Raw genomic sequence first — 24,930 nt, forward strand, 5'->3', positions numbered from 1 at the left:
CAATCAATTTCATTGCTCCAGGTACTCCTTGGTCTCCCCCTTGATCTTTTGCCATATGGCTTCTTCCTGAATATTCTTAACACAATTTAGTCTTCTTTCATTCTCATCAGATGTCCAGCCCATTACAGTCTTCTAGCATTTATTATGTTTACTATCATTGGTTGTTGTGATAGCTCGTGGATTTCCATGTTGCGTCTTCTCTTCCAGCATTGTGATTCAATGTCATAATATGGACCAAAGATTTTTCTATAAACTTTATTCTCAAACACTTGTAAACGGTGGTGGCCTGTTTTCATTAGGCTCCATGTTTCTGTCCCATAGATTAGAACTGGTCTGATGATTGTATTACAGAACTTTATTTTAGTTTTCCTAGTCAGCAGTTTGGACCATAACAGATTTTGTATTGCATAACAGGCTCAGTTAGCATTTTACAGTCTTGCTTTTATTTCTACCTGACACTGATTTTGTTCATCTATCACTGATCCCAGGAATTTGAACTGTTCAGTATGCTCAAATGTATGTTCACCAACTATTAGATGTGATTGGTTATCCCATTGATCTCTACAGCTTTGAACTATCATGTATTTCGAAACTTCCTGGCAGATTAAAAATGTGTGCCGGACCGAGACTCAAACTCGTGACCTTTGCCTTTCGCAGGCAAATGCTCTACCATCTGAGCTACCCAAGTACGATTCACGCCCCGTCCTCACAGCTTTACTTCCGCCAGTACCTTGTCTTCTACCTTCCAAACTTTACAGAAGCTCTCCTGTGAATCTTGCAGGACTAGCACTCCTGAAAGAAGTGTAAGGCAAAGGTCCCGAGTTCGAGTCTTGGTCCGGCACACAGTTTTAATTTGCCAGGAAGTTTCATATCAGTGCACACTCCGCTGCAGAGTGAAAATCTCATCATGTTTTTTGTTTTCTTGTCATTTACTTTCAGGCCAAGTCTTGATGCTTCTGTTGCAAGCTCCACAAATAACTGCCTAATCTCTATTTCACTGTATCCAATGCGCACTATGTCATCTGCGTATGCTAACTCGTTAATTTTGCTTTCTTGAAGGATCCCAGCAGGTACCACTTTGAGTTTCCTCACAACTCTTTCTAAAGCTATATTGAAAAGAAGGGGGAGGGGGGGGGGGCAAAGCATCTTCTTGTCTTAACCCAGTTTTATTTTTAAAATGGTCACCCATTTAGTAAAACCCTGCTTGTATTTTCATCCAAGCTTACTTTGCAGAGATTTATCAGTTTAACTGGGAAACCAAATTCAGTCATTACATTCCACAAGCTTTGTCTATGGATGGAGTCATAAGCTTTCATGAAATTGATGAACAGGTAATGTACTTTATTTTTTTAAATTCCCAAACTTTTTCATTTATTGATTTGATTGCAAATATGTTGTCAGTGGTGTATCAGTTTTTGCAGAAGCCATTTTGATAATGCCCAATTATATTTTCTGCATATGGTTTTAAGTGGTATAGCAATAAACAAGATAAGATCTTATAACTTTTATTTACTAATGATATTCGTCTATAGTTTCCGAGATCTTCCCTGTCTCCTTTTTTATGGTTAGGGACTATTAATGATTCTCTCTACTCTGTTGGAATGTTCTGCGTTTTCCAGATTATCTGTATAAGATGAAATAAACGTCTGTGCTAGGAAATACAGGTGCCTAAAAAATGAAATTAACAAAAAGTAAAAAACTGCTAAGTAGAAGTAGCTAGAGGACAAAAGCAAGGCTGTAGAAGCACACATGGCTAGGATACAGATAGATGAGGCCTACAAGGAAAGGGAAGCAGTTGTATGACTATCAAGAGCTCAGATGGCAAGCCAGTGGTGGTGGCGGTTAGTGTTTAACGTCCAGTCGACAACGAGGTCATTAGAGACGGAGCGCAAGCTCGGGTTAGGGAAGGATTGGGAAGGAAATGGGCCGTGCCCTTTCAAAGGAACCATCCCGGCATTTGCCTGAAACGATTTAGGGAAATCACGGAAAACCTAAATCAGGATGGCCGGAGACGGGATTGAACCGTCGTCCTCCCGAATGCGAGTCCAGTGTGCGGCAAGCCAGTACAAAGCAAAGAAGGGAAAGCTGAAAATACAAAGAAATGAACAGAAAAACAATACAAGGGAAATGAATTTGAAGCAATATTGTAAGAAGGGAAGAGGATGACAAGGGAGACATGGTACTATGAGAAGAATTTGACAGACCTCTGTGAGAGAGCTGTGCTCTAACATGGCCTCGGAAGTACACAGCATACCCTCAAAATTGAGATTTTTGAGGGAGCCACAGCCATAACAAAACTATTCCACCTGGTGTGCAAAATTTATAAGACTGGTGAAACATCCCCACACTACAAGAAGTACATGCTGTATTTACTTGAGAATAAGACTACACTGATGAGATGCCCCCCTATTCTTTCAAGAGGCATCTTGAGGAAAGTTCATTTTTAACATATTTTTAACTAATCGAAATTACAGAATGTTACACTGACAAAGTATCTGCCTAAAAGGTTAACATTGTACCTATTGTACAATAAATTTTGATAACACAATGAAAAATTAAATAAATGAAAAGAAATGGTTTACATTAATTTGCAAACTGTTTTCTTTTCTACATTTTTTGCTTACTATCCCTGTTGTCTATGCTATCACTATTTTTAATCATCACCCTAATAGTACAGCTGTGAATTTTATATTTTTGCTGTCACAAATATTTGACTGTTTCTTCTGTTTTGAATATGTTGTAATTTCCGAGGCTGTGGTTACTGTAAAACATTGGAACACAGCTGTTTTTATCTGAATACATATCAGATTTCTCTTCTATTAATGTGAGAATGTTACAATGTCTTTTGCTTCAAAAGATATTGTCTGTCTGCTGCACTCTCATTGACCTCTTTCGTTCTTGTCATGCATCACAATGAACATTGACAACACTGCAGCATGAAACACCTAAGCTCACCACTGGCCTCTTTCTAAATTTTTCCTGTCCCTTGCAGAAATGAATACTGTTGTTGAGTAGATTGCCATGGTTGGCAACATGATATAATTTGATGCCCACACAATTTGATGCCCACACAATACTCTCTTCCCCACATTCATTTAGTTCTCAACCGAGCTGGTATCACTGTTCCCTCTCCAACCTTTCCTTATGCTATGCCTGAGCAACTGTGAAAGACAGACTGCAATATCTTCTAGGGTACAAGTCGTATTTAACAACAGCATCTAATACACTGCTGAACCAAAACATTATTACCACCTACTTAGTAGCTTGTCTGTCCATCTTTGGAACGAAATACATCACTGATTCTGCATATCAGGGATCCAACAGTATGTAGGTAGTTTTGTGGAGGTAAGTGGCATTGGATGCCCATGCCCAAGTCATGTAATTCGCATAAATAACAGACCACTATTTTGTGTATGTGGTGATGGTGCCTGATAGCTACCCAGATAGGATCCATAGGATTTACATCAGGCAAATCTGGTCACCTACACATCAATGTGAGTTCACTATAATGCTGTTCAGACCACTGTAGCTCAGTTCTGGCTTTGAAACATGGACAATTATATTGCCGATAGATGACATAACTACTGGGAGAAGACATCAGGCATGAAGAGATGCAAGTGATTCGCAGCTGCCAGTGTGCCTACGATTACTACCACAAGTCCCATGCAAGCACAGGAGAACGTCTCCTTAGCATAACACTGCTCCCACCAGCCTGTGCTGTGGCGCCCTGGATGCTTCGAGCTGCCATTCCCTCAATGACAGCATTTGTGGAGAAGACCATTGCCCTAGAGTAGCAAAAATGTAATTCACCCAAAGAGGTGAACATGTGAACATGTAGGGGTGCTCTGCTGTGAAGCTCCATGTTCAGCAATGTACAATGAACTGTGCACTCTGAAACACTTATGCGTGCACCAGCACTGTGCTCTTTCGATAGAGATGCCACAGATTACCATCTATCCTACTTTACAGAGCAGACAAGCCTCCGAACCCCACATTCTGTGAAGAGATGTGGATGTCCAACCATTTAGCACCTAGTGGTAGTTTCACCATCCTACCTCTTTCCGTAGATGCTCACGAAAGCAGGTCATGAACATTCAACCAACCTCACCATATTCAAGTTATTTGCTCTGCACAATAATAAACATCATCAAAGTTGCTTATCTCTACACACTTCTGTTACCGTGTCACGTGCCCGCAACATCACCAGGCAGCATCCAACATTGCAGTGTGCAGTCGTCATAATGTTTGGGTTTATCACTGTACATAAATAAAAGATTGCAAATCATGATTCAGTCCAATTCTTTAACTTTCACTCATACCACAATTTACTGATGTTCCCTGGTACTAACCTCTACGACATGTATTGCTGCTGTAATTTATTCTCACAATAACAATTACAGTCAGTTTAATAGAATTTACTTTGTTTGTTAGAATGGATTAATTTTCTTTCTACATTCATCTGAATGTCACCATCATGTTCTAAATCTGATTGTTCTAACACATGAACAGTGACCAACCAAATTTCTCATTTGCAACCCACTTCGTAAATCATTACAGTCTTCCATAATCACATAAAATACTGTTCACAGTCCAGAATCAAGTAATGCTTTTTGAAGGGCAATATTTCCGCTTTTGAATATTGTTTTACTTAAAAAGCTGCATTAATGTTTGTACACAGTATTCACACGTGTATGAGAACTATTACAGCAAACCTTTTCAAATACAACAGTTTTCAAGATGATAGATTTAGTGTATTTCCTCCTGTGTTTCATGAAACTGTGAAATTTTAAGAAGCGCAATGGACTGTTGTAGTGGCTTGTTTGCAGTTTCTCGTATACCCCAGTACAAGTGCCACCTAAGTCAAATTGCATGATTGTTCAAGCAATGTTGATACTGTATCGAACGCTTCAGCATTTCAGGAAATCTTGAGCCTCTTTGAATGCAAATATCGTCTGTTCATCCTGCCCTTCAGAATTCTCCAAAATAAATTGGCATGTGACCTCAGTTGCCAAAGTGTTATGTGCAAATGTAAGATGACCCCCCACATAATCTATTAAACAAAATAATAATATTACAGTCAGCAGCAGTAGTTTAATATGAAAATACAAGATGACCCTGTATTTTTCGAATGATGAATATGGAAAAAACTCTAGTCTTATAATCGGGTGAATATGGCAATAATTCAGATTCCCAAGAAGGCACGTGCTGAACTATCAGTTTTATGAGTAATGGCTGCAAAATACTGACAAGAATTATTTACTGAAGAATGGAAAAATTGGTTGAAGTGGAACATGATAAAGATCAATTTGGATTACAGAGAAATGTAGGAACATGTGAGGCAGTGCTGAACCTGTGACTTACCTTAGAAGATAGGTTCAAGAAAGGCAAACCTATCTTTGCAGATTTATACAATGCCTTTGATAATGATGGCTGGAATACACTATTATATCAGGTCATTGGGCAAGCAGTAAAATACCCAAAAAGAAATTTGGGAAGGGGATTAAAGTTCGGCAAGAAGAAATAAAAACTTTGAGGATGTCGATGCTACTAATTCTGCCAGAGACAGCAGACTTGCAACAGCAGTTGAATGTACTTGTAAACATGGTGTACAGTGATCATAAAAATGTAAAACAAAGGTAATGGAATCCAATCAAATTAAATTAGGCAAGCATGTGTGTGTGTGTGTGTGTGTGTGTGTGTGTGTGTGTGTGTGTGTGTGTGTGTGTGTGTGTGTGTGTGGGGGGGGGGGGGGGGGGTGAAGAGTGTAGAGTGAATCCAAGTAGTAAGCAGTTTCAAATGGATGTCATCTCTAGTAATTACACAGAGATGAAGATGCTTGCACAGGATAGGCAATCATGGAGAGCTGCATCAAATTAGTCTTTGAACTGAAGGCGGCAGCAGCAGCAGCAACATAATTTCATCCCTTATGTGTCCTGCCATTGTGTAGTCTTATGAAATTACATACAATAACACACTGTTAACAATTACCACTGCGAATAAGATTTGTGTTGGTCATAGTGTTTACTGGCAACTACATATTTATTCTGGATGCAAATTTATCTGATGTCTTATCTGTTCTGTGGCTGTCTCAAAAACAATTATTTCTACATGATTTGCCGAAATATTTCTACAAAGTTGCATTTCATCACCTGTAGAGTCTGTTTTCATCCATTGTTTCACTGGCATCCATTAATGTGTAGGAGCGTCCATCTCCGTCATCCTTTGGGCGAGATGAGCTGTCAGCAAAAGGCAGCTGAGGTGGAGACGGCCTAGGCGACCGAGCGTGCCAGCCACGATGCACTACAAGTGCTTTGGGTGTACGGAATACTTTTGGGCACAGAGCACATGGATGTCTCTCAAAACTAGTAGTTGCAGTTGGAATGGTAACTGGGCCATTGCTGGTTGCAACAGGCGTCCCATCATCCCCATCTTCTTGAAGCACTACAAGAGGTTGTAACACAGGCTTTATGTCCTCATCTTCATCTTCTTGGTCCAATGTTTCTGGTTCCATGTCTGTCTGTTCAACATTACTGACATGTAGACGGGGACAGTTCGTTCGTCTATGTTTGGACAATGAGCCTGCATTGCTGTAGGATTTGTTGCAGTAGTCACATGGATAGAGGCGGCTGAAAAACATCAATCAGAGTTAAAAGAAATACAAAACATTCAATTACAAGTTACAATTTTCCAAGTAGCTACAACAGTAGAACAAATGACTGAAACACTTCATCGTTTCTTAAACTTATGGGAGTCAGGGGATTGTGAGAGGGGTGGGCGGTTGTCGCATCTTCATGTTACAAAATTTCACGTACTCAGCATTAACATAGGTAGTTAATACAGTTTTAATACCCAAGTGCTACTGGTAAACTGAAGAGACCCCAATTGCATTAATGACAAAAAAGACATTGAAAATTAACTGTACTAAAAATTCCTTCCACTTAAGGCCATGACCAGCTGAAACACAGTGAAAAATTTCACTCTGTAATAATCATGGTTCCCTGCAACCCACATTAGATTCTATGTGGGATGCAGAACCAATTGGAAAAATTACATTTAATCTACAGAAATGAAACCCCGTTATAATGTGGATTTCTACAACCATAGCACAGAAGCAAAAATATGACAGCCAGGATTTGAGATTTTGTACAAGTTAAGCCACAAAAGTAACTAAGACAGTCTGGAAACAAACCAAACAACACAATGTCCTCTTTTCTTTGAAATAAATAAAATAATATCATACTCAGGGAGTGGCTGAGGACAACACCCACTGCACACACCAACATATTCAATGCACTCTCGGGATTTAACTGGGTCTTCTGATAGAAACGGCTCGTGTGAACATGGACTCAGAGATATAAAGATATTTTCAAAGTTATGCCTATCCAACAAAAGTGGGAAAGTGAATAAAGCCAAGATTGTCACAGCATTAATCATATAAGCTTTGCAAGTGGGCACATTTTCACAATAGTACCCAGTGAATGTAGGGCAGTAACAGGTGACTGATATGCTACAGAAAACATATTTTTGAAGTTTTCCAGAAGAATCCAGGAAACACAGCTGAAACTAAATGTGGGCTCAGTCGAAACCCAGTGCTTCAAGATTACAATATACACAAACTGAACTGAAGGAAAGTTATTTCAGGAAACATAAACTGGAGTTCTCTTGGAAGTAATATATATATATATATATAAAAACAAAGATGATGTGACTTACCAAATGAAAGTGCTGGCAGGTCGACAGACACACAAACAAACACAAACATACACACAAAATTCAAGCTTTCGCAACAAACTGTTGCCTCATCAGGAAAGAGGGAAGGAGAGGGAAAGACGAAAGGATGTGGGTTTTAAGGGAGAGGGTAAGGAGTCATTCCAATCCCGGGAGCGGAAAGACTTACCTTAGGGGGGAAAAAAAGGACGGGTATACACTCGCACAAACACACATATCCATCCACACATATACAGACACAAGCAGACATATTTAATATATTTTGGTCTTTAAATATGTCTGCTTGTGTCTGTATATGTGTGGATGGATATGTGTGTTTGTGCGAGTGTATACCCGTCCTTTTTTCCCCCTAAGGTAAGTCTTTCCGCTCCCGGGATTGGAATGACTCCTTACCCTCTCCCTTAAAACCCACATCCTTTCGTCTTTCCCTCTCCTTCCCTCTTTCCTGATGAGGCAACAGTTTGTTGCGAAAGCTTGAATTTTGTGTGTATGTTTGTGTTTGTTTGTGTGTGTGTCGACCTGCCAGCACTTTCATTTGGTAAGTCACATCATCTTTGTTTTTAGATATATATTTCCTACGTGGAATGTTTCCCTCTATTATAACCATATATATATATATATATATATATATATATATATATATATATATATATATATATATATATATATATATATATATATATAAAACAAAGATGAGGTGACTTACCGAACGAAAGCGCTGGCAGGTCGATAGACACACAAACATACACACAAAATTCAAGCTTTCGCAACAAACTGTTGCCTCATCAGGAACGAGGGAAGGAGAGGGAAAGAGGAAAGGAAGTGGGTTTTAACCCTTTTAGTGCCAAATACGATCTGATCGTGATCCAGATTTTCGGCGAAAAATGCCAGTAACGATCTGATCGTGATGCCTTTCTCATTCATTTTTTCCGCGCTTGAAGGCAAAGTTGTTAGTATTTCCTAGCGAATGAGAAAGGCATCACGATCAGATTGTTACTGACATTTTTCGCCGAAAATCTGGATCACGATCAGATCGTTTTTGGCACTAAAAGGGTTAAGGGAGAGGGTAAGGAGTCATTCCAATCCCGGGAGCGGAAAGACTTACCTTAGGGGGAAAAAAGGACAGGTATACACTCGCGCGCGCACACACACACATATCCATCCACACATACAGACACAAGCAGACATATTTAGGATGGATATGTGTGTGTGTACGAGTGTATACCTGTCCTTTTTTCCCCCTAAGGTAAGTCTTTCCGCTCCCGAGATTGGAATGACTCCTTACCCTCTCCCTTAAAACCCACTTCCTTTCCTCTTTCCCTCTCCTTCCCTCTTTCCTGATGAGGCAACAGTTTGTTGCGAAAGCTTGAATTTTGTGTGTATGTTTGTGTGTCTATCGACCTGCCAGCGCTTTCGTTCGGTAAGTCACCTCATCTTTGTTTTTATATATAATTTTTCCCACGTGGAATGTTTCCCTCTATATATATATATAAATCTTTTACAGTAAATCCTGAAAAATGATGAAAAAGGGTGCAACTGCAAGTATCAACCAGGACCCCAAGGATTTGCGCTGATTTGAGAAGAGTCTTGTACAGGTTCAAGGGGACAACAACTACTACTACTACTACTACTACTGCTGCTGCTGCTTCGTGTGGCTCAATGGCCTGCTGCAAGTCTTTCAATTCGTTGACATGTGGTGTGCCCCTAACTTACACCAAGCATCCAACCAGGAAAATGGGACTTACAGTTTAGCTTTGACTCCAAGGCTTGTGCCGTTTCTGGCAACTCTCCCACATTGTAGAGACTTGAAGGCTAAGTTAAAATGCAGACTGAAAAATCCTTGGTCCAATTGGGATTCGATCCCGCAATCTCTTGGTTCCCAGGCACTTAAATGGCTCTCTGACAATCTTTCTTAATATTTTAACTGCATTTTGAGCAGAAAATGTGCACATGGTAGGTGGGGAAGGGGTTGGGGATGGGGGTGAATACACAGGATGTTCACAAACTGCCCTAAAAAAATTCTAGGGCATGGACTATCCACTGTTGTAGCTAGTGCGAACAACAAGAATGTGGTGTCTAATCAGGTGTGCATTATTATATAACGTAGAATTGAACAGTATAGACAATTCTAAAAACATTTTCAAGGCTGCAGCTACATCAGTATTATAATTGTGACTAATTTAATAAGATTCAAGCAATGTAAATGTACCAAATCATCATGTCTTTTTAGTTTATTGATACTTCAGGAATAATATTGGCCAAGTCCTTTACTGTGTGGCCTTGGTATTACTAGCTGCAGTACAAATAGATTATTAATCATACTGGCACCGTGTAAGCAACTGCTGAAATGAACAAATAAAAGAAAATCAGATAACATGAATGATCAACAACAAAACAAAACACAGCAAGACTGACAATTCAGTCCGCCTATAATGAAATATTTGTCAGATCGCTCAACAACAATTTAATATGATTGATACTAGAAGAATGTCATTTTGTTACTGAAAAGTCAATGTTCCATATACAAAACCTGAACTGATCTACATGTAGAGCCTCAGGTAGTCTGGCCCAGGATAACAACCAGTTCCACATGTTACATTTCATCATGAATACCAATGATTTTATGGTTGAACATGTAATGTACAAGGGCATAAGATCCACTAGGTATGTTTTAAATTAAGCTAGTCTGCTTGGTATCAACTTAACAAAAATGTGACGACTTTGTTTTCAGAGTATTTGTCCAACTGAATTTCAAAGGTGTAAACTCAAGATAATTTATGGACTAAGATGAAACAATTTATGAAATGACTTCTCACACAATTCCTCTGTAACATTAGCTGACCCCTTAGATCATGTACTCTGCACATGGGAATGTCAGCACCGAATAATCTGGACGTTCCGTAAAGCCGAAGTACATAAACTAAATCTGACAAGTCACATTAAAATACTTTTTTTTTCTGGTACATATTATGACACTCTGAGACTTGAATTATATTTTTGTTTGCTGTTGTCATTCCATATTATTTCCCAGTGTTCCTGCATGACTCTCCTTATTTAGAATAACTTTGAGATACACTTTCTTATATATTAGATAGAATGGAACCCCAATGCGAATACTATTTACAGGCTCAGAATGAGTTGGTTTAACTTGTGCACATTTGAAAACTACTTGAAGTTGGAACAAAGCTGTTACAATTAAGCATGTTGGGTAAACTATTCTGACAAAGGTACCTGAAATACAGTAATATCCTGACTTATACTACCCGGTTTTATGCAAATCTGAAGTTCCACGTTCTGTCTGTCTGAGTGCTGTGCAAATCTATTTGCCTACTCCGTCCATACAGTGTTAAGCTTATAACAGGTTCGGACGTTTTTCATGTGGAATTATTCCACGGAGCTTGTTTGATAGGTTCTGCATCCACATCTAGATACATACTATACAAGTGACCATATGCAGGAACATAAGCTTTTCAGTCTCTAGGAAATTTATTACCTTTAAACTCAGAATAGGTCCTTAAAATTCTACAGCAAACTGATGTTCAGGATATTGATGCGTAATTTTGCAGGTCCTTTCCTTTACCCTTCTTATACACAGGAGTCACTTGCGCTTTTTTTCAGTTGCTTGGGACTTTGTGCTGCAGGAGTGATTTGCAATAAATGCCAGTTAAGTGACGAGCTAAAGCCAGAGTACTATTTGTAAAACCAGGTTGGGATTCCATCTGGACATGGTGGCTTATTTGTTTCCAACTCTATCAGTTGTTTCTCTTTACCAGGGATCCTTATTACTACAGTGTCCACACAGGACTCTGTGCAATGGTTGAACGACGAGCCTTCAGATATATGTTCCACAACTCGTTAAATACGTTGGAGCTTCCTATGTTGGCTTTCAGCCAGTTCTCATTCCCGAAATTAATTTGAGTGTGACAAATTTCTTTGAGAACAGTAAATTCAGGAACTCTGTCATGAATACTTCGACTATTTATTCATAAAATTTTGACAGTCAACATGTCTTTACTCTGAACACAGTCTCATGTATCTATATGCACATAAACTGTTGAGTGTTCATCAGAGTGTACCTCAATCGACCACCTAGCCTACAAATATACCATGTGCCAATAAACAGATCTAGAAACTTGCAGCCAAGATCTTCACAAAGTTGACAAAGCCTTTGGTTGAAACCCTCCATTCAAATCCAAACCAGACGACCCCCATCAATTCTGGGAACAATGCTGCAAATTGCAAGCTCTGTTTGCACCCCACAGGTGAGGCCAGTAGCTTTCACCATCTTTGCCAGCTGCCTGTACGAACTGAGGATGGTCTCAGCGCCCATACGACATGCATCATGTGTCCCAATGTGAGCCACAACCTGCCAATGACTGCACCTTGCATGCTCTAGAGCCACAGGCAAGGCTGCCTCCAAGATCTCAGATGTATGGCCCTATTAATCTATCGCCAAATGCACCTGCCCATAAATACAATGATTGAGAATCGGTGTTGAGAAGTCCTCTTTCCTGAAGTACTTGGGGCTGCCCATACCTGCTGGTCATGGAAATTCACAAAACCATCTCTTGTGAATCCTGACTCAACTGAAAATAAAATGTAAACAGTGGATCTGCGGCACATGTCTGCAACAGCCATTGACAGAACCATCATCTGCCATGATGATCCTGTGGCCTGAGGGTCTGAATGAGCTGTAGATGATATGAGTACAGCAATTGTTCACGACGTCCCCCCCTCCCTTCCGACAAGAGAGTGAGGCACACCTCCTGCTGCTGGTGCTGCTAATTTTTGCACACTGGTCCCTGGGGTTTCTTCCACCAAACATAGCACACGTTCCTGCATGCCAGGTGTGTGGACTGTGTGGGGCCTTCCACTGTCAATCTTCTGAGGGGTAAGGACACGTGTTGGAACAGTCTGCCGAACAGCTTATCAGAGGGCACTCTGCGCTGCGGAAATTTTTCAGCATAGAGGGCACAGGCTCACAGGCTACATCCATTTGCAAAACCAAAGCACAATATTATATCCATCATTTCACTTGTCAAGTACTGGGCTTCCACTGCTAACAAGTGTTGGAAGAGAGAAAATGTAAATGTACTACACGATTTGTACACACAGGCAGCGCAATAACACGTAAGTTACTCAGCATTTGGAAGGAGGTAAAAAACACAATACATACCCAGGGTTGACAGTACTGTACAATAAGGCACAGCAATATGACAAAAACTAACACAGCTTACAATACAACTCTAATCACACAGCTGACTACAGACCCTCTAATCGTAGGTAGAGTACTGTGAGTATGACGACGTAATACCCTGCCAACACATTTGACGGAGTGCCAATGGAATGCCCGTGATAATATCCACAACTAGGCGTCGCGCAACCCTTCCTATAAACACATGTTTATTTCAGAATGTACGCACTATGCTTATTGGACTTTTTTTCATGTTTCGATGAGTACTACCACCTCTCAAAGTATCTGACACTTTTTTAACATCCTATATACTACTAAGGTAGCACAGGAAAAGCTAAATATATAATCTGCTGACCTGGAGATGTCCCAAACGACTACACCATACAAACAAAGCAGAACTGAGTCATTTGCTTCAAGCAAGAAAAGAAAACCATTATCTTTGGAACATAAACTTAATATTATCAAAGGCTATGATGCAAAAATTAAGTTTGATGTACTAGAATCAGCAGTCAGAACAATTACAAAAGGTAAAGAGAAAAGCCCTCAAAGCTGAGAAAAATACTCAATTTTTGAATTCAAGTACCACTTGTAAATATCACGGCATTATTGCTCAGACGGAAGTAATTTTACAATTATGGTGTGATAATCAAGTAAGAGTGAAAAACTGTCCTGTACATCAGAATAAAGTGTGCTTTCAAGTTAAGCTGATTTTTGGAGACTGAAAGTAGTAGTATGGGAGGTGGCCAAGATGAAATGTTTAAAGCTAGTAACAGTTGGTTTAAGCTGTTCAAAAGTTGTTATAATTGACACAGTAAGGGTAGAAAGTGGAGAAGAGGCATCTGTTGATATAGACACTGCATTGTTCTATCCAGAGAAACTCAAGGCACTTATAAAAGAGGGTAGCTATAACAGCTAAATGATATTCAACGTAGACGAGATTGGTCCTTTCCAGAAGAAGATGTCTAAAATAACTTATCATGCACAAGAGAAAACCTACCCATGTTTTAAAGACACCAAAAATCAATCGACAGTGATCGTTGCCGTGAATGCAGATGGTGACAGGAAATTAAAACCTCTCTTAGTTTATCACTCAGAAACTCCCAAGAGTTTTAAAAAATAGATCTAAAGCTGGATTGCCATGATTTGGAAGTCAAATGCTGAAGTCTGGGTAACAGCTTCCCTTTTGAGGACTGGTCTGATCATCACTTCATACTTTAAGTCAAATGTTATTGCCAACTAAAGCAAATCCCATTTAAAGGGATGCTATTTATCGACAACGCACCAGGCCGTCCACCCATTACTCCAATTTCAATCCATGTGTGAAAGTTAAATTTTTGCCACCGAATACAACCAGCTTGCTTCAACCAATCGCCTAAGGAGTCATTAAAATACTACACGAGACCATCATCTGTGCATCCACATTAAGCTATAGGACAAAACACTGAGCTCTCTCTTAGAGATTTCTGGAAGCAATTCAATATTTTAGATACTATGGGAATTAGTGGACAATCTAGGAACAAAGCTTCACAAAAAAAAGTAAATGTTCCCTGGAAAAACTGTCCATTTTTTCATCAATAGAACCCAGGGGGAATCAGCACCAAATCCTGATAAAACCATTCATGTAACTGAAGAAGTGGTCAATCTTGCCAGACAAATAAATTTAGAGGTAGATGGTGATCACGTTCAAGTAGTACTGGATTCACGCAATCAGGAATTGACAGTTTATGAGCTTACAGAAGTGCATGACCAAGAGCAAAACATTGAACAACTTGATTCTTTAGACCAATCTCAATCAGAAAATCAAATGACAGTTGCAAACTTCACAGAATTACTCATTTCAAGTGCAAAAGGGTTACAAACTTCAGGAAAAAACAGACTCCAACAAATTCTGCTATAAAGGGAGGGGAATAAAAAATTTACTGGCATGCTATGAGGAAATTTCAGGTGAGAAGAGAGGAAAAAAAAAAGGACCAGTCAGATGACGTTAGATTTAAAGCCTCCTATGTCACAATACGATATAAAACGTAGACTGGCAATGGCAAAGAAAGCGTTTCTGAAGAAGAGAAATTTGTTAACATCGAGTATAGATTTAAGTGTCAGGAAGTCGTTTCTGAAAGTATTTCTATGGCAGTGAAACAGGGACGACAAATAGTTTCACAAGAAGAGAATAGAAGCTTTCAAAATGTGGTGCTACAGAAGAATGCCGAAGATTAGATGGGTAGATCACAGAACTAATGAAGAGGTATTGAATGGAATTAGGGAGGGGATTGTGGCATAACTTGACTAGAAGAAGGAACTGGTTGGTAGGACATGTTCAGAGGCATCAAGGGATCACCAATTTAGTATTGGAGAGCAGCATGGAGGGTAAAAATCGTAGAGGGAGACCAAGAGGTAAATACACTAAACAGATTCAGAAGGACGTAGGTTGCAGTAGGTACTGGGAGATGATGAAGCTTGCACAGGATAGAGTAGCATAGAGAGCTACATCAAACCATTCTCAGGGCTGATAACAACAACAACAACAACAACAACAACAAAAAACAACGACACAATAACTTTGGTTTACATTGTCACAATGCATAATACTGTACTGTAATACAATTTGTTGTATTGTTGAACATTAATTAATTTTCTTCTAATTATACTGTTTTCTTTACTCTCCGGCCCCAATTACACATAATTTGTATGTTTTTATATGCAAAATTGGACCCCTACTTATGCAAATATGACTTACATGGCTGTCACTCCGTCACATCAACTGCGTAAGTCCAGGGTATTATTTTATATTAAACAACTGCATGCACTGACTCCTCTCACACTAGTTGTTTCCTCTAGCGGAAAGACTGAACTGCAACATGTGCATCCAGTTGACTGTTGATAGCATGTCAGTGGCAGGCCTAGATAATCCATACAGAGGAAGCTGTTATGAAAACAGCCTGATATACAGCACTCTTCCCTCTTACCATCACATATATTAAGTGCTGTTTGAAAGTGACAATGAAAATTAGCAAGAGCAGATACACTTTTAGGATTGGACATCCCATGTCAGGGCAAAGCAGATGCAGGAGGATCGGATCTATTGAGCATTGGTAATTTAAAGATACAATAAACAATGGTATTCCTTTGAAAAATGGTGGCAAGAGATAGGAAGGAGAACCATATACACTCAGTGTGTGTGTCGGCTGGGGAAGGGGGGGCTAACAATAATACTTTGGAGACTGGCCACTTAGAATAATATCAGGCCTAGTAAACTGGCCATTTATGTCATTATTTAAAGTGTTACTTCACAGCAGCAGCTGTTATGTTTGCTATAGTTTTTTCCAAAGTAATTCTAGAAATTGAGAACAGGAGGCAGTATGCCAAGGGAAAGGTAGCGATTCTCATGTGCATTAAGTCTAGTTCTGGAGCAACAGATTACTCACATGTTGAGAAAATCGCAGTCCAATCTATAATTGGGCATGGTCTTTTAAATGTGAAGCTATGGCTAGAGTTATACTTGAGATTTAACTACAAAGTATAAAAGAATTCGTCCTCGCATCAATTGAAGGTATAAGGTGCAACCAGCTGCAGATAACCCACAGCAGAGCAAATAATGTCTGTTGCCTGGGTTCAGAGGTTCTACTGTCTTCTCTGCAACTATAAATACAGAAAGTGAAAAAAACTGGTAGTGACTATAGTGTCTCAATGAAATTCGCAATCTGTAGTATTTACTGTTTCCGAAGAGGTCATGGAATTCTGTGATAAGCTATGCTGTCACTTACTAGACTTGTGCCACAGGGTTGAGAGTTACAGAGTTACAGTGTTGCATAAATAGACTAGGAATGCATTAACATACCACAGGTGTCTACCAGTGTAGTTTACTGTGGGTGGAATACATACAAGATTTTATTTTTAGGACATGTGATTCTCCATTCAGTCAGTATAAATGTTGTTACAGAGGCTCCAAAATACTCACATCGACCTCAATAAAACTCCCACACAGATGAAGATATCAGAATGTTAGTGATATATTGTAGAAGTTATTGGAAGGAAGTGACCGAAGTTGAATGACAATTTAAAAGCAATGAGGTGCACACACTACTCTGCCTCAAGAGTTGGTTAAAACCAGAAATTGATAGTAGTGAGAACGTAGAGCAAATGTTTTTACCAAAAACATAAGATTTCTCAGGATCAGTGACTGTATTTTGGCAGTAGACAAGGGTCTTAAGTCAACTGGCGTAGAAACTGAGTCTGCAGATGAAATGGTTTGGGCACAAATAGCAATCACATATGAGATAAAATTTGTAGTTACACCTTTCCTTTAGTAGCCAGATTCACCAGTAAAAGTAACAGATAATTTCACAGAAAACGTGTTCCCTTCACATGTGTTTCTATGAATATTGCATAGAGCACTGGTTCAGCATCCTTCGCAAAATGGAATACAAGACAACTGAAAACTAACAGACCTAACCTCTGCAAGAACGCTCAAATAGAGTCTGTAACCAATCATCACTGTGCAGTTGCATCAACACCAGACAACCAACATACAAATGACAAAATTATCAGAAAGTCTACATGTTCAGTAAAATGAATAAGAATGAGGTTATATAATTTCTTAGGCAGGATCTACAACATTTGATTCAAGCGGTGGCCATTAGCAGAACTGTGGCTCATGTTTAAATTAACAGTCCATCAGGCACTCAAAAATTATATACCTTACAACATAATTCAAAACGATGAAGATCGTCCTTAGTATACACGCAACAACAGGAAAGATTTTTAAGAAACCGTGCCTACCACAGAAACTATAAACTTGAATCACATTCAGCTCCCAGAAGGGCAATATGTGAAGCCTGTAAGGATACTGTGATCAATATCCCTACCAGAGAGTGGATACAAGCAAGCACTAACTGGTGAGTCTTGGCATCCAGCACATTATGTGTTTATTGCCTTTTCCGCCACAAGCACAAAATGTACTTCTACTTAACAATGCCTACAACAGAAATACCACATGCAACCCACTGCACCAGTAATGCTACCATCATTGATGTGTTGTTATATGATGTCTCGTACCTCTATACTTTGTCTTTTATTCTAGTTGATGATGGTTTCCGAAGTTTCACACATACAACACTTCTCCTGAATATGTCTGTAACAATCGCTGCTCATCTGTGGTGTGTCCCTATTGTTACCTTGCATAGTTCAGTACAGTCTCTTTCTGCGATTATCAAATCTGAAAACTGCGTTGTGGTGTAGTACACAAAGTGGAGGCTCTCAATGCTGTAATTTTAAGGGGTAGGGTTGTTTTGGGAGAGAAGACCAGACAGCGGTGTCATCGGTCTCATCGGATTAGGGAAGGACGGGGGAGGAAGTCAGCCATGCCCTTTCAAAGGAACCATCCCGGCATTTGCTTTGAGCGATTTAGGGAAATCATGGGAAACCTAAATCAGGATGGCCAGATGCTGGATTGAACAATCTGAATGAGAATCCAGTGTGCTAACCACTGCGCCAACTTGCTCGATTTAATTTAAAGGGATCTGACAGTGATCACAGTAGTTGGCCACTGGACTGTGTGGTGGGAGACTTGCTTCAGTTATACCCCCATAAAAAAAAAAAAAAAAAAAAAAAAAAACCCTACTGCTTAGCTATTAAGTTGGACATAAATTCTTAGCGTTTTTCCTGTAAGTTTAATAAACACAACAGAAACATGATTCGTCAATAATACATTCTCTTTCACTATTTGGAACAATCTGCCAACACTGTGGTAACTTTTAGATTCCGCAATTATAGAAATCACGTAGTTTTGAGGCGAAGGACTTGTCAAGCATTCAAAGTACACAACACCTTTGCTATTCCTCCAGATGCATAACATTATCTTTTGAGGGTGCACACAGGTCTGCTGCTTTGCTTGGGCTCACCCACTCCTTTCTTTTCTTTATGTTAGCATAAAGACACTATTTCTCATCACCAGTAACAACACAGGATAAGAATAGTCACTATTGTTCATAAGTCAATTAATGACAAGCAAGCAGAGATGCACATATGGCCTCCCACTGATTTTGGCTTATAGCATGTGGTACCCGTACACCTGATTTTTGAGCCCTCCTCATTGCATGCAAATGTTGCTTGATGGGAGAATCATCACAGCCCATCACATTTATCAGTTCTGGTACCCTGATGTGCATCATTGTGGGTAAGGCATTTAAACTATCTTCTTCAAATCCCGAAGGCCTTCTTGAACATGGAGAGTCACTAATGTCAAAATGATCCTCCTCAAAATGAGGAAACTAATTTCTTGTTGTGCTCTGCCCATTTGCATTACCCCATACATAGTGCAAATCTTGCTGGCTTCTGTGGCTGCTGTAACCCCTCCATAGAACTCAAACAGAAGAACATATTGAAAATGTCCCAATTTCTCTAGTGTCCACAGCCCCACTCACTAATTCAAATGACAATATGTAAACTAGAATAGCAACACTGAACTACAAACAAAAGATGACAATCAATAAATAGACCAATTGCCACTGCAATAGCAACATGCAAAACAAAAATGCTATGAACTTGTGCACAAACCTAATATACTTGGTGGAACCACTGTAATAATTTACTTCAAAACTGTGGATATGAATAAACTAATGTACTATGTCAGAAAGTGAGAATCAATGTAACAAGGCAAAAGTAGCAAAAGTCATGAAGAAAAATAATAAAAGAAGAATAAGTGGCCATGAGGAAAGTAGCTGTACATTCAGGAATTGCAGAAATGACAAGTAGTGCAAGAGTGTCTTATTTGGTGGATGAGACAGAGGGAGTGAAAGACAGTAGTATATTAATTTCACAACAGAGGCAGGAAGACTTGCAAATTAAAGGAAATAAGACAGATCAGGTAACTACAAAGACAAATACGCGAAGCCAAGGGTGTTTAGATACGCAAAAGCTTTTAGCAACAATAATGGGAAAGATGGAGGAGAACACATCCTACTTGCAAAGAATAGAAGAAAAGATACATGAAAACGCAGCTGGAATGAAGAAAAAGATGGATGAAAATATTGGACACCTTCATAAGAAGATAAAGTAAATGCAGCTGAAATGAGACAAGTAAAAGCTCAGCAAGCAGAATTCATCACTTACTGGAATGAGAAGATCACAAGATATGAGGAATGGTGTCGCAAGCACAAACTAAGAACCCTGCACGTGCAAGTTGTTTTAACAGGTTGCACTGAGAAATACAGCCAGCTCAGCACACAGCTAATCTCTGTACAAGACAACGCAAAGAACAGAGCAAAACAGGAAACCGAAATTAGTGAAAGAAGTGAGGCCAAGGTGGAATTAACAATTATTGCTAGCACTGTGACGACTAACAATAAGAACTTGGGTAACTTCACAACAGATATTTTGCAAAAAGAAATGGGGAACCACAATATTGGAGTAAACAACATAATATTAACTCATTTGGAAGAAGTACAAGCTTTTGATAAGGACTGCAACAGATTTCGACCTGGAGAAAGATTACACTCAGTGACATTCTTACATCGGTTTGAAAGAACAACACTTGAGAAATGGGTAGACACTTAAAAGGCAGATTTCACAGTGAGGTGGATGGAAGAAGGAGAGACTAACTGGGTAGATTCTCTAAATTTAAGCAGGATGGTGTACAATGAGTCTGAAAAAGCCTTCGCAGATAAACATTGGTCACAAGAAAGGCAAGATTAGGTCAGGGATGAAAGGAGACTTCGAGCAGCAATAACTAGACAGATGGGTCACTAGTTGGCATGTTAGGAAAGTCACTAGAATTACATAAATATTTGGATATGCCATTGGAAGAGAAAACCTTGATAAAATGGATAATGAGCAGAGTACCAGCACTGTATGGATGTTCATCATACTGTCTTACGACTGAGAACGAAGAGCAACCAAACTTGATTTTGTAACACACAGAAGAAAGGGAGCGACAGGAGGGTCATAACTGTAATAGGAATAATAGAAACCCAAACAACAGAAATCATGAATACAGAGGTGAATGGTCATTGCCCTAGTGGCATGACAACAATCAGCAGCTTGAAGTGTGGAATGACGAATAGGGAAGGAGGAAGAGATGACTACACAAAGGGAAATTTCCATGGTCACGGTGGATACAATCACAACTTCATAGGCTTTCAGTCACACAAACAAGAGAAGAGGCAACTGGTGGAGGAAGGAACGGGAACCAGGAAAACAAAGATCGGTATAAGTTTGCCTCAACCTGAACCTAATACTAAGAGGTAATCTGTGCCATTACCAGTTATAAATACCGGAAGACATACTGCAGAAATGAAATATAATCAGAGGAATAAAATTCAACAATTAGCCAGTAATATGCACAGTATAATGGCACAAATCAGCCAGCATACAGATACAGTGATAAAAGAAAAGACAATACACTGACTAAAATAGATGACAACCTTATGGGTGGTAGTATAGTCCAGCCAGTTGAAGATGTGATAGTCAATGAAGAGATTATGACTGAGTCAGAAGAAGAAGAAGAAGAAGAAGAAGAAGAAAATACCACAGATGATGATACAGGAGTATCAGAAAAGAGGGCTTTAGAAGAATCAAGTACTTCTAATGCTGAGCCATTGAGTGGCTCTGGAACATCATTTGAAATGATGGTAAACGTGTGTGTGGAAGGCAGATGGGCGCCAGGAGAAAGAAGAAAGATGTCAACTCAACAACAGAATTTCCCGAATCAAAAGCACAAATAGTCGCCATCAAAACAGAGATGAACAAGAGGAATTAATAGAGGAAAGAGAAATAGCAGAATGAGAACACGTGTCACCTATTATATACATAAAAATGGCAGGCATAAATGTACACATATTATGGGATTCTAGAAGTAAAGAAATTTTATGACAACTTACTGAAAAAAAAAAAAGGGGTCGACATAACCAGTTTGCCAGTATGTGATTTTGAAGTAGCAGCAGTGGTAGTACCACATTTGATGACGGCATTTACTATCAATACAGACAAGATGGAAGTGCACAAAGGAGAAATTATTTTCGCAAAAGGAGAAATAAGAATCATGACAGGAGAAGAACAGCGGATAATAAAATTCAAAGGCAGGTCAATGTGAGACTATTAAATGAGAGCTCAAGTGTTTGTCAGCTGCCAACGGAAGAAAATCAGTTGACACAAGAAGAATGAGGAGATCATTATCTTTACAATAAAGGAAAATGAACAAAACACCCAAGAGGAAACTGATGGGACAATAAGAGAAACAAATCTGGACCACACATTGATCAATTGAAGATGATGTTAAGGAGGTGTGAAAATGTTCTTTCTAAGAAAACAAGAGTGGTCAAAGGGCCACATTACAAAATAAAGATCTGACCACAGAAAGCATTCTTTGTTTAACTGCACCCTCTACCATAAGCAAAACACTGATGTATATCTCGTGTTAGGTGCACGAAAAGCCAATCAGATATTAAAGTCTGAAAGTGAAACTAACTGCATTTGATGAACTGTCACAGAAACTCAAGATATTTAGCAGCTTCAACCTGACGAGTCTTACTGGATAGAGAATCCATACAATATGTCGCAATTTATGTGGCAGCAGATGTTATCAGTACCAAGCGTTGTCTTTTCAACTAAATGTGTCTATCACTGCCTTTATATGGACACTAGACCAAGTATTGGGCAAAGATTTGCTAGGTGAATTATGCTCTACATCAACAGCCTCACAGTGGTGAGTGGGATGTTGGAGGGACAAATTTAAATCACTGTGAACAAGAGATCAGTTTATTGACAACCTCACTGCACAATGTCTGACTTCTGTAATGGAGCCAAAATCTCACCTCTGCTTGCACTGCTTCTCCACTATCAAAGTGAAGTTGTTGAAGGTGTTCTCTAATTTTTGGAAACAGATGAAAGTCGGATGGAGCTAAGTCAGGATTGTATGGAGGACGATCAATGACACTGAACCCAAGACGTCATCAGATTGTTGCAAGTGCCAAAGTGCTTGAGTGTGGTCTGGCATTGTCATGCTGAAGGAGAGCGTGCTTCAAACATTGACAAACTCTTCAAATTTGTGCTTTCTATTTTCAGAGGGTCTCACAGTAGCTTGCAGAGTTTATGGTGGTGCCTTTAGGCACGAATTCCAAATGCACTAGAACACTGTGATCATAACTGTCTGCTGATGGCATGTTCTTGAACTTTTTTGGCGTTGGTGATCCTTTTTAGTGGGCCTCCATTGATGCTCTTATTTTCAGGGCAAAAATCATGACCCAGCTTTCATCACCTGTCAACGTGTCATTAAGGAACCCATCACTCACACTCAAAACACAAAACAAATTATTGATGGATATTCAGTCTCTTCTGCTTCATATAAAGAAACCTGAAAGCTGTGTATTTTATCTGACGATTTTCTCTGATGAGTTCATGAACTTGATTCCAATGAGTCTCGTTGACTGCCGCACGCGGTCATGAACTCTGCTCCATTACCGCACCACTGCTTCCTTCATCAGAAGCACAAACAACGTAACATTTTACTGATATTGATACAATCATCACAGCTTTCATTCTTCTATAAATTTCAATTGGAGAAATGTTTTATGTGGTTAGAAATTCTTATGCACCAACATAGCAACGTTACACAAAGCAATGTTACACGCTGCAATTTGGAGCCCTCTAGCAGCACAGGTTTGCAACTTGCATCTGCAAAGTGGGAAAGTTGACCAAGAAATATGCACGAATGTAGTATCTCAATGAACATTGAGAACAGAAATTGACAAAAGTTGAAGGCTCTCTCTCTCTCTCTCTCTCTCTCTCTCTCTCTCTCTCTCTCTCTCTCTTTTTTTTTTTTTTTTTTTTTTTTTTTTTTTTTTAGCACACTCTCATAGTAGAAATACTAAGATGATTTGACAAAGCTGGAGTCACCATAAATTCGAGCAAATCTGAGTTTGGACAACAAGAAATCAAATTTTAAGGCATTATGCTGGACCTGGACAAGCTAAAAGCAATCAGTGGATCTTATAACGTGGTACATGGAGGTGTGCCATATAGGCAGACAAGCATACCAACCAACAACTGGAAGGTGTGTGCCAGAACAGAAAACCTCAGAACTGATTTGGTATAATCATTACAATAATGTACATTTAGGTGCATGGAAGTGGTTGGATATACTATGCCGAGTCTACTTTTTTTTAATAATATGGCTTTCAGAGTGAGGAACGAACTATGCAACTGTGAAATATGATGAAAGACAAAAACTCCAACTGCGCAACACAAGAGGCACATGTACCTGATAATACCAAATGAGCCCAAAGAAATACTTGTAGCAGACCTACTGGGACTGTTACTGACATCATAACTGGAGCTATTCAAGTGCAAGTAGTCACTGAGTTATTTTCCAAATATGTGAGGTTCTACCAAATGTGGAATGCGCATGGTGAAATAAGTAACAAGATGGATATAGACTATTTTAACATCTGCCTTCCAAAAAAGATATTAAGTGATAATGGATCTCAATTCATAAGTAAGGTATGGCCTGAGGCTGTGCTTAGAAGGTCTTTATATCTTGGCACAAGTCCGCATCAAACCTGGACGATTGCACAATGATGGGTAAAAACAGAATGCATCGAGCATACAGTCACAATGAAGGCTTTCAGTGGTACAAAACCTAGCACCCAAACACTTGAGAACAAGAGAGGAACTGAGATAGAAGAAAAGCGAAATGCTGGCTTCTGTCTTCAAAATGTCCTTCACAAAAGAAAATCATGGAATGTTATCGCCTTTCAATAGTTGTAGCTCTGCTATCATGAGTGTCATTGTAATCAATGGCAGTGGTGCTGAAAAACAGCTACAACTGCCGATGCTTTGCAGAGCCCCTTGGCTCAATGGAGTCCCTGTCAAATTCTATAAAGAATTTGTGATTAAACTCCACTCCAGGTTATAATTTACTGTAGAATCCTTCAAGCAAATATGTGTTACCTGTGAATGGAAGGAGCATGTTGCATGTGCTTCATAAAAGAAAGTAGAACTCACCCACAGATCTGCTG

The 24,930-nt window shown here is 39.3% G+C and overlaps 1 protein-coding gene across 4 annotated transcripts in view; it reads right to left on the bottom strand.

Moving 5' to 3' along the window:
- LOC124618569 (zinc finger protein 184-like) overlaps positions 1-24,930 on the bottom strand; it is a 160,926-nt gene that overhangs the window by 39,549 nt on the left and 96,447 nt on the right. For all 4 annotated transcript variants that reach the window (XR_006980546.1, XM_047146162.1, XM_047145399.1 and 1 more), the window contains one exon: positions 6,150-6,626. Coding sequence is in view for 3 of the 4 variants with exons in the window: in XM_047146162.1 (XP_047002118.1) it covers positions 6,150-6,626 (477 nt within the window). In the remaining variant the exon portion in view is untranslated. The remainder of the gene's footprint in view (positions 1-6,149; positions 6,627-24,930) is intronic.

Source organism: Schistocerca americana, chromosome 1 (assembly GCF_021461395.2).
Source record: "Schistocerca americana isolate TAMUIC-IGC-003095 chromosome 1, iqSchAmer2.1, whole genome shotgun sequence".
In the NCBI taxonomy this organism is placed as follows: Eukaryota; Metazoa; Arthropoda; class Insecta; order Orthoptera; family Acrididae; genus Schistocerca; species Schistocerca americana.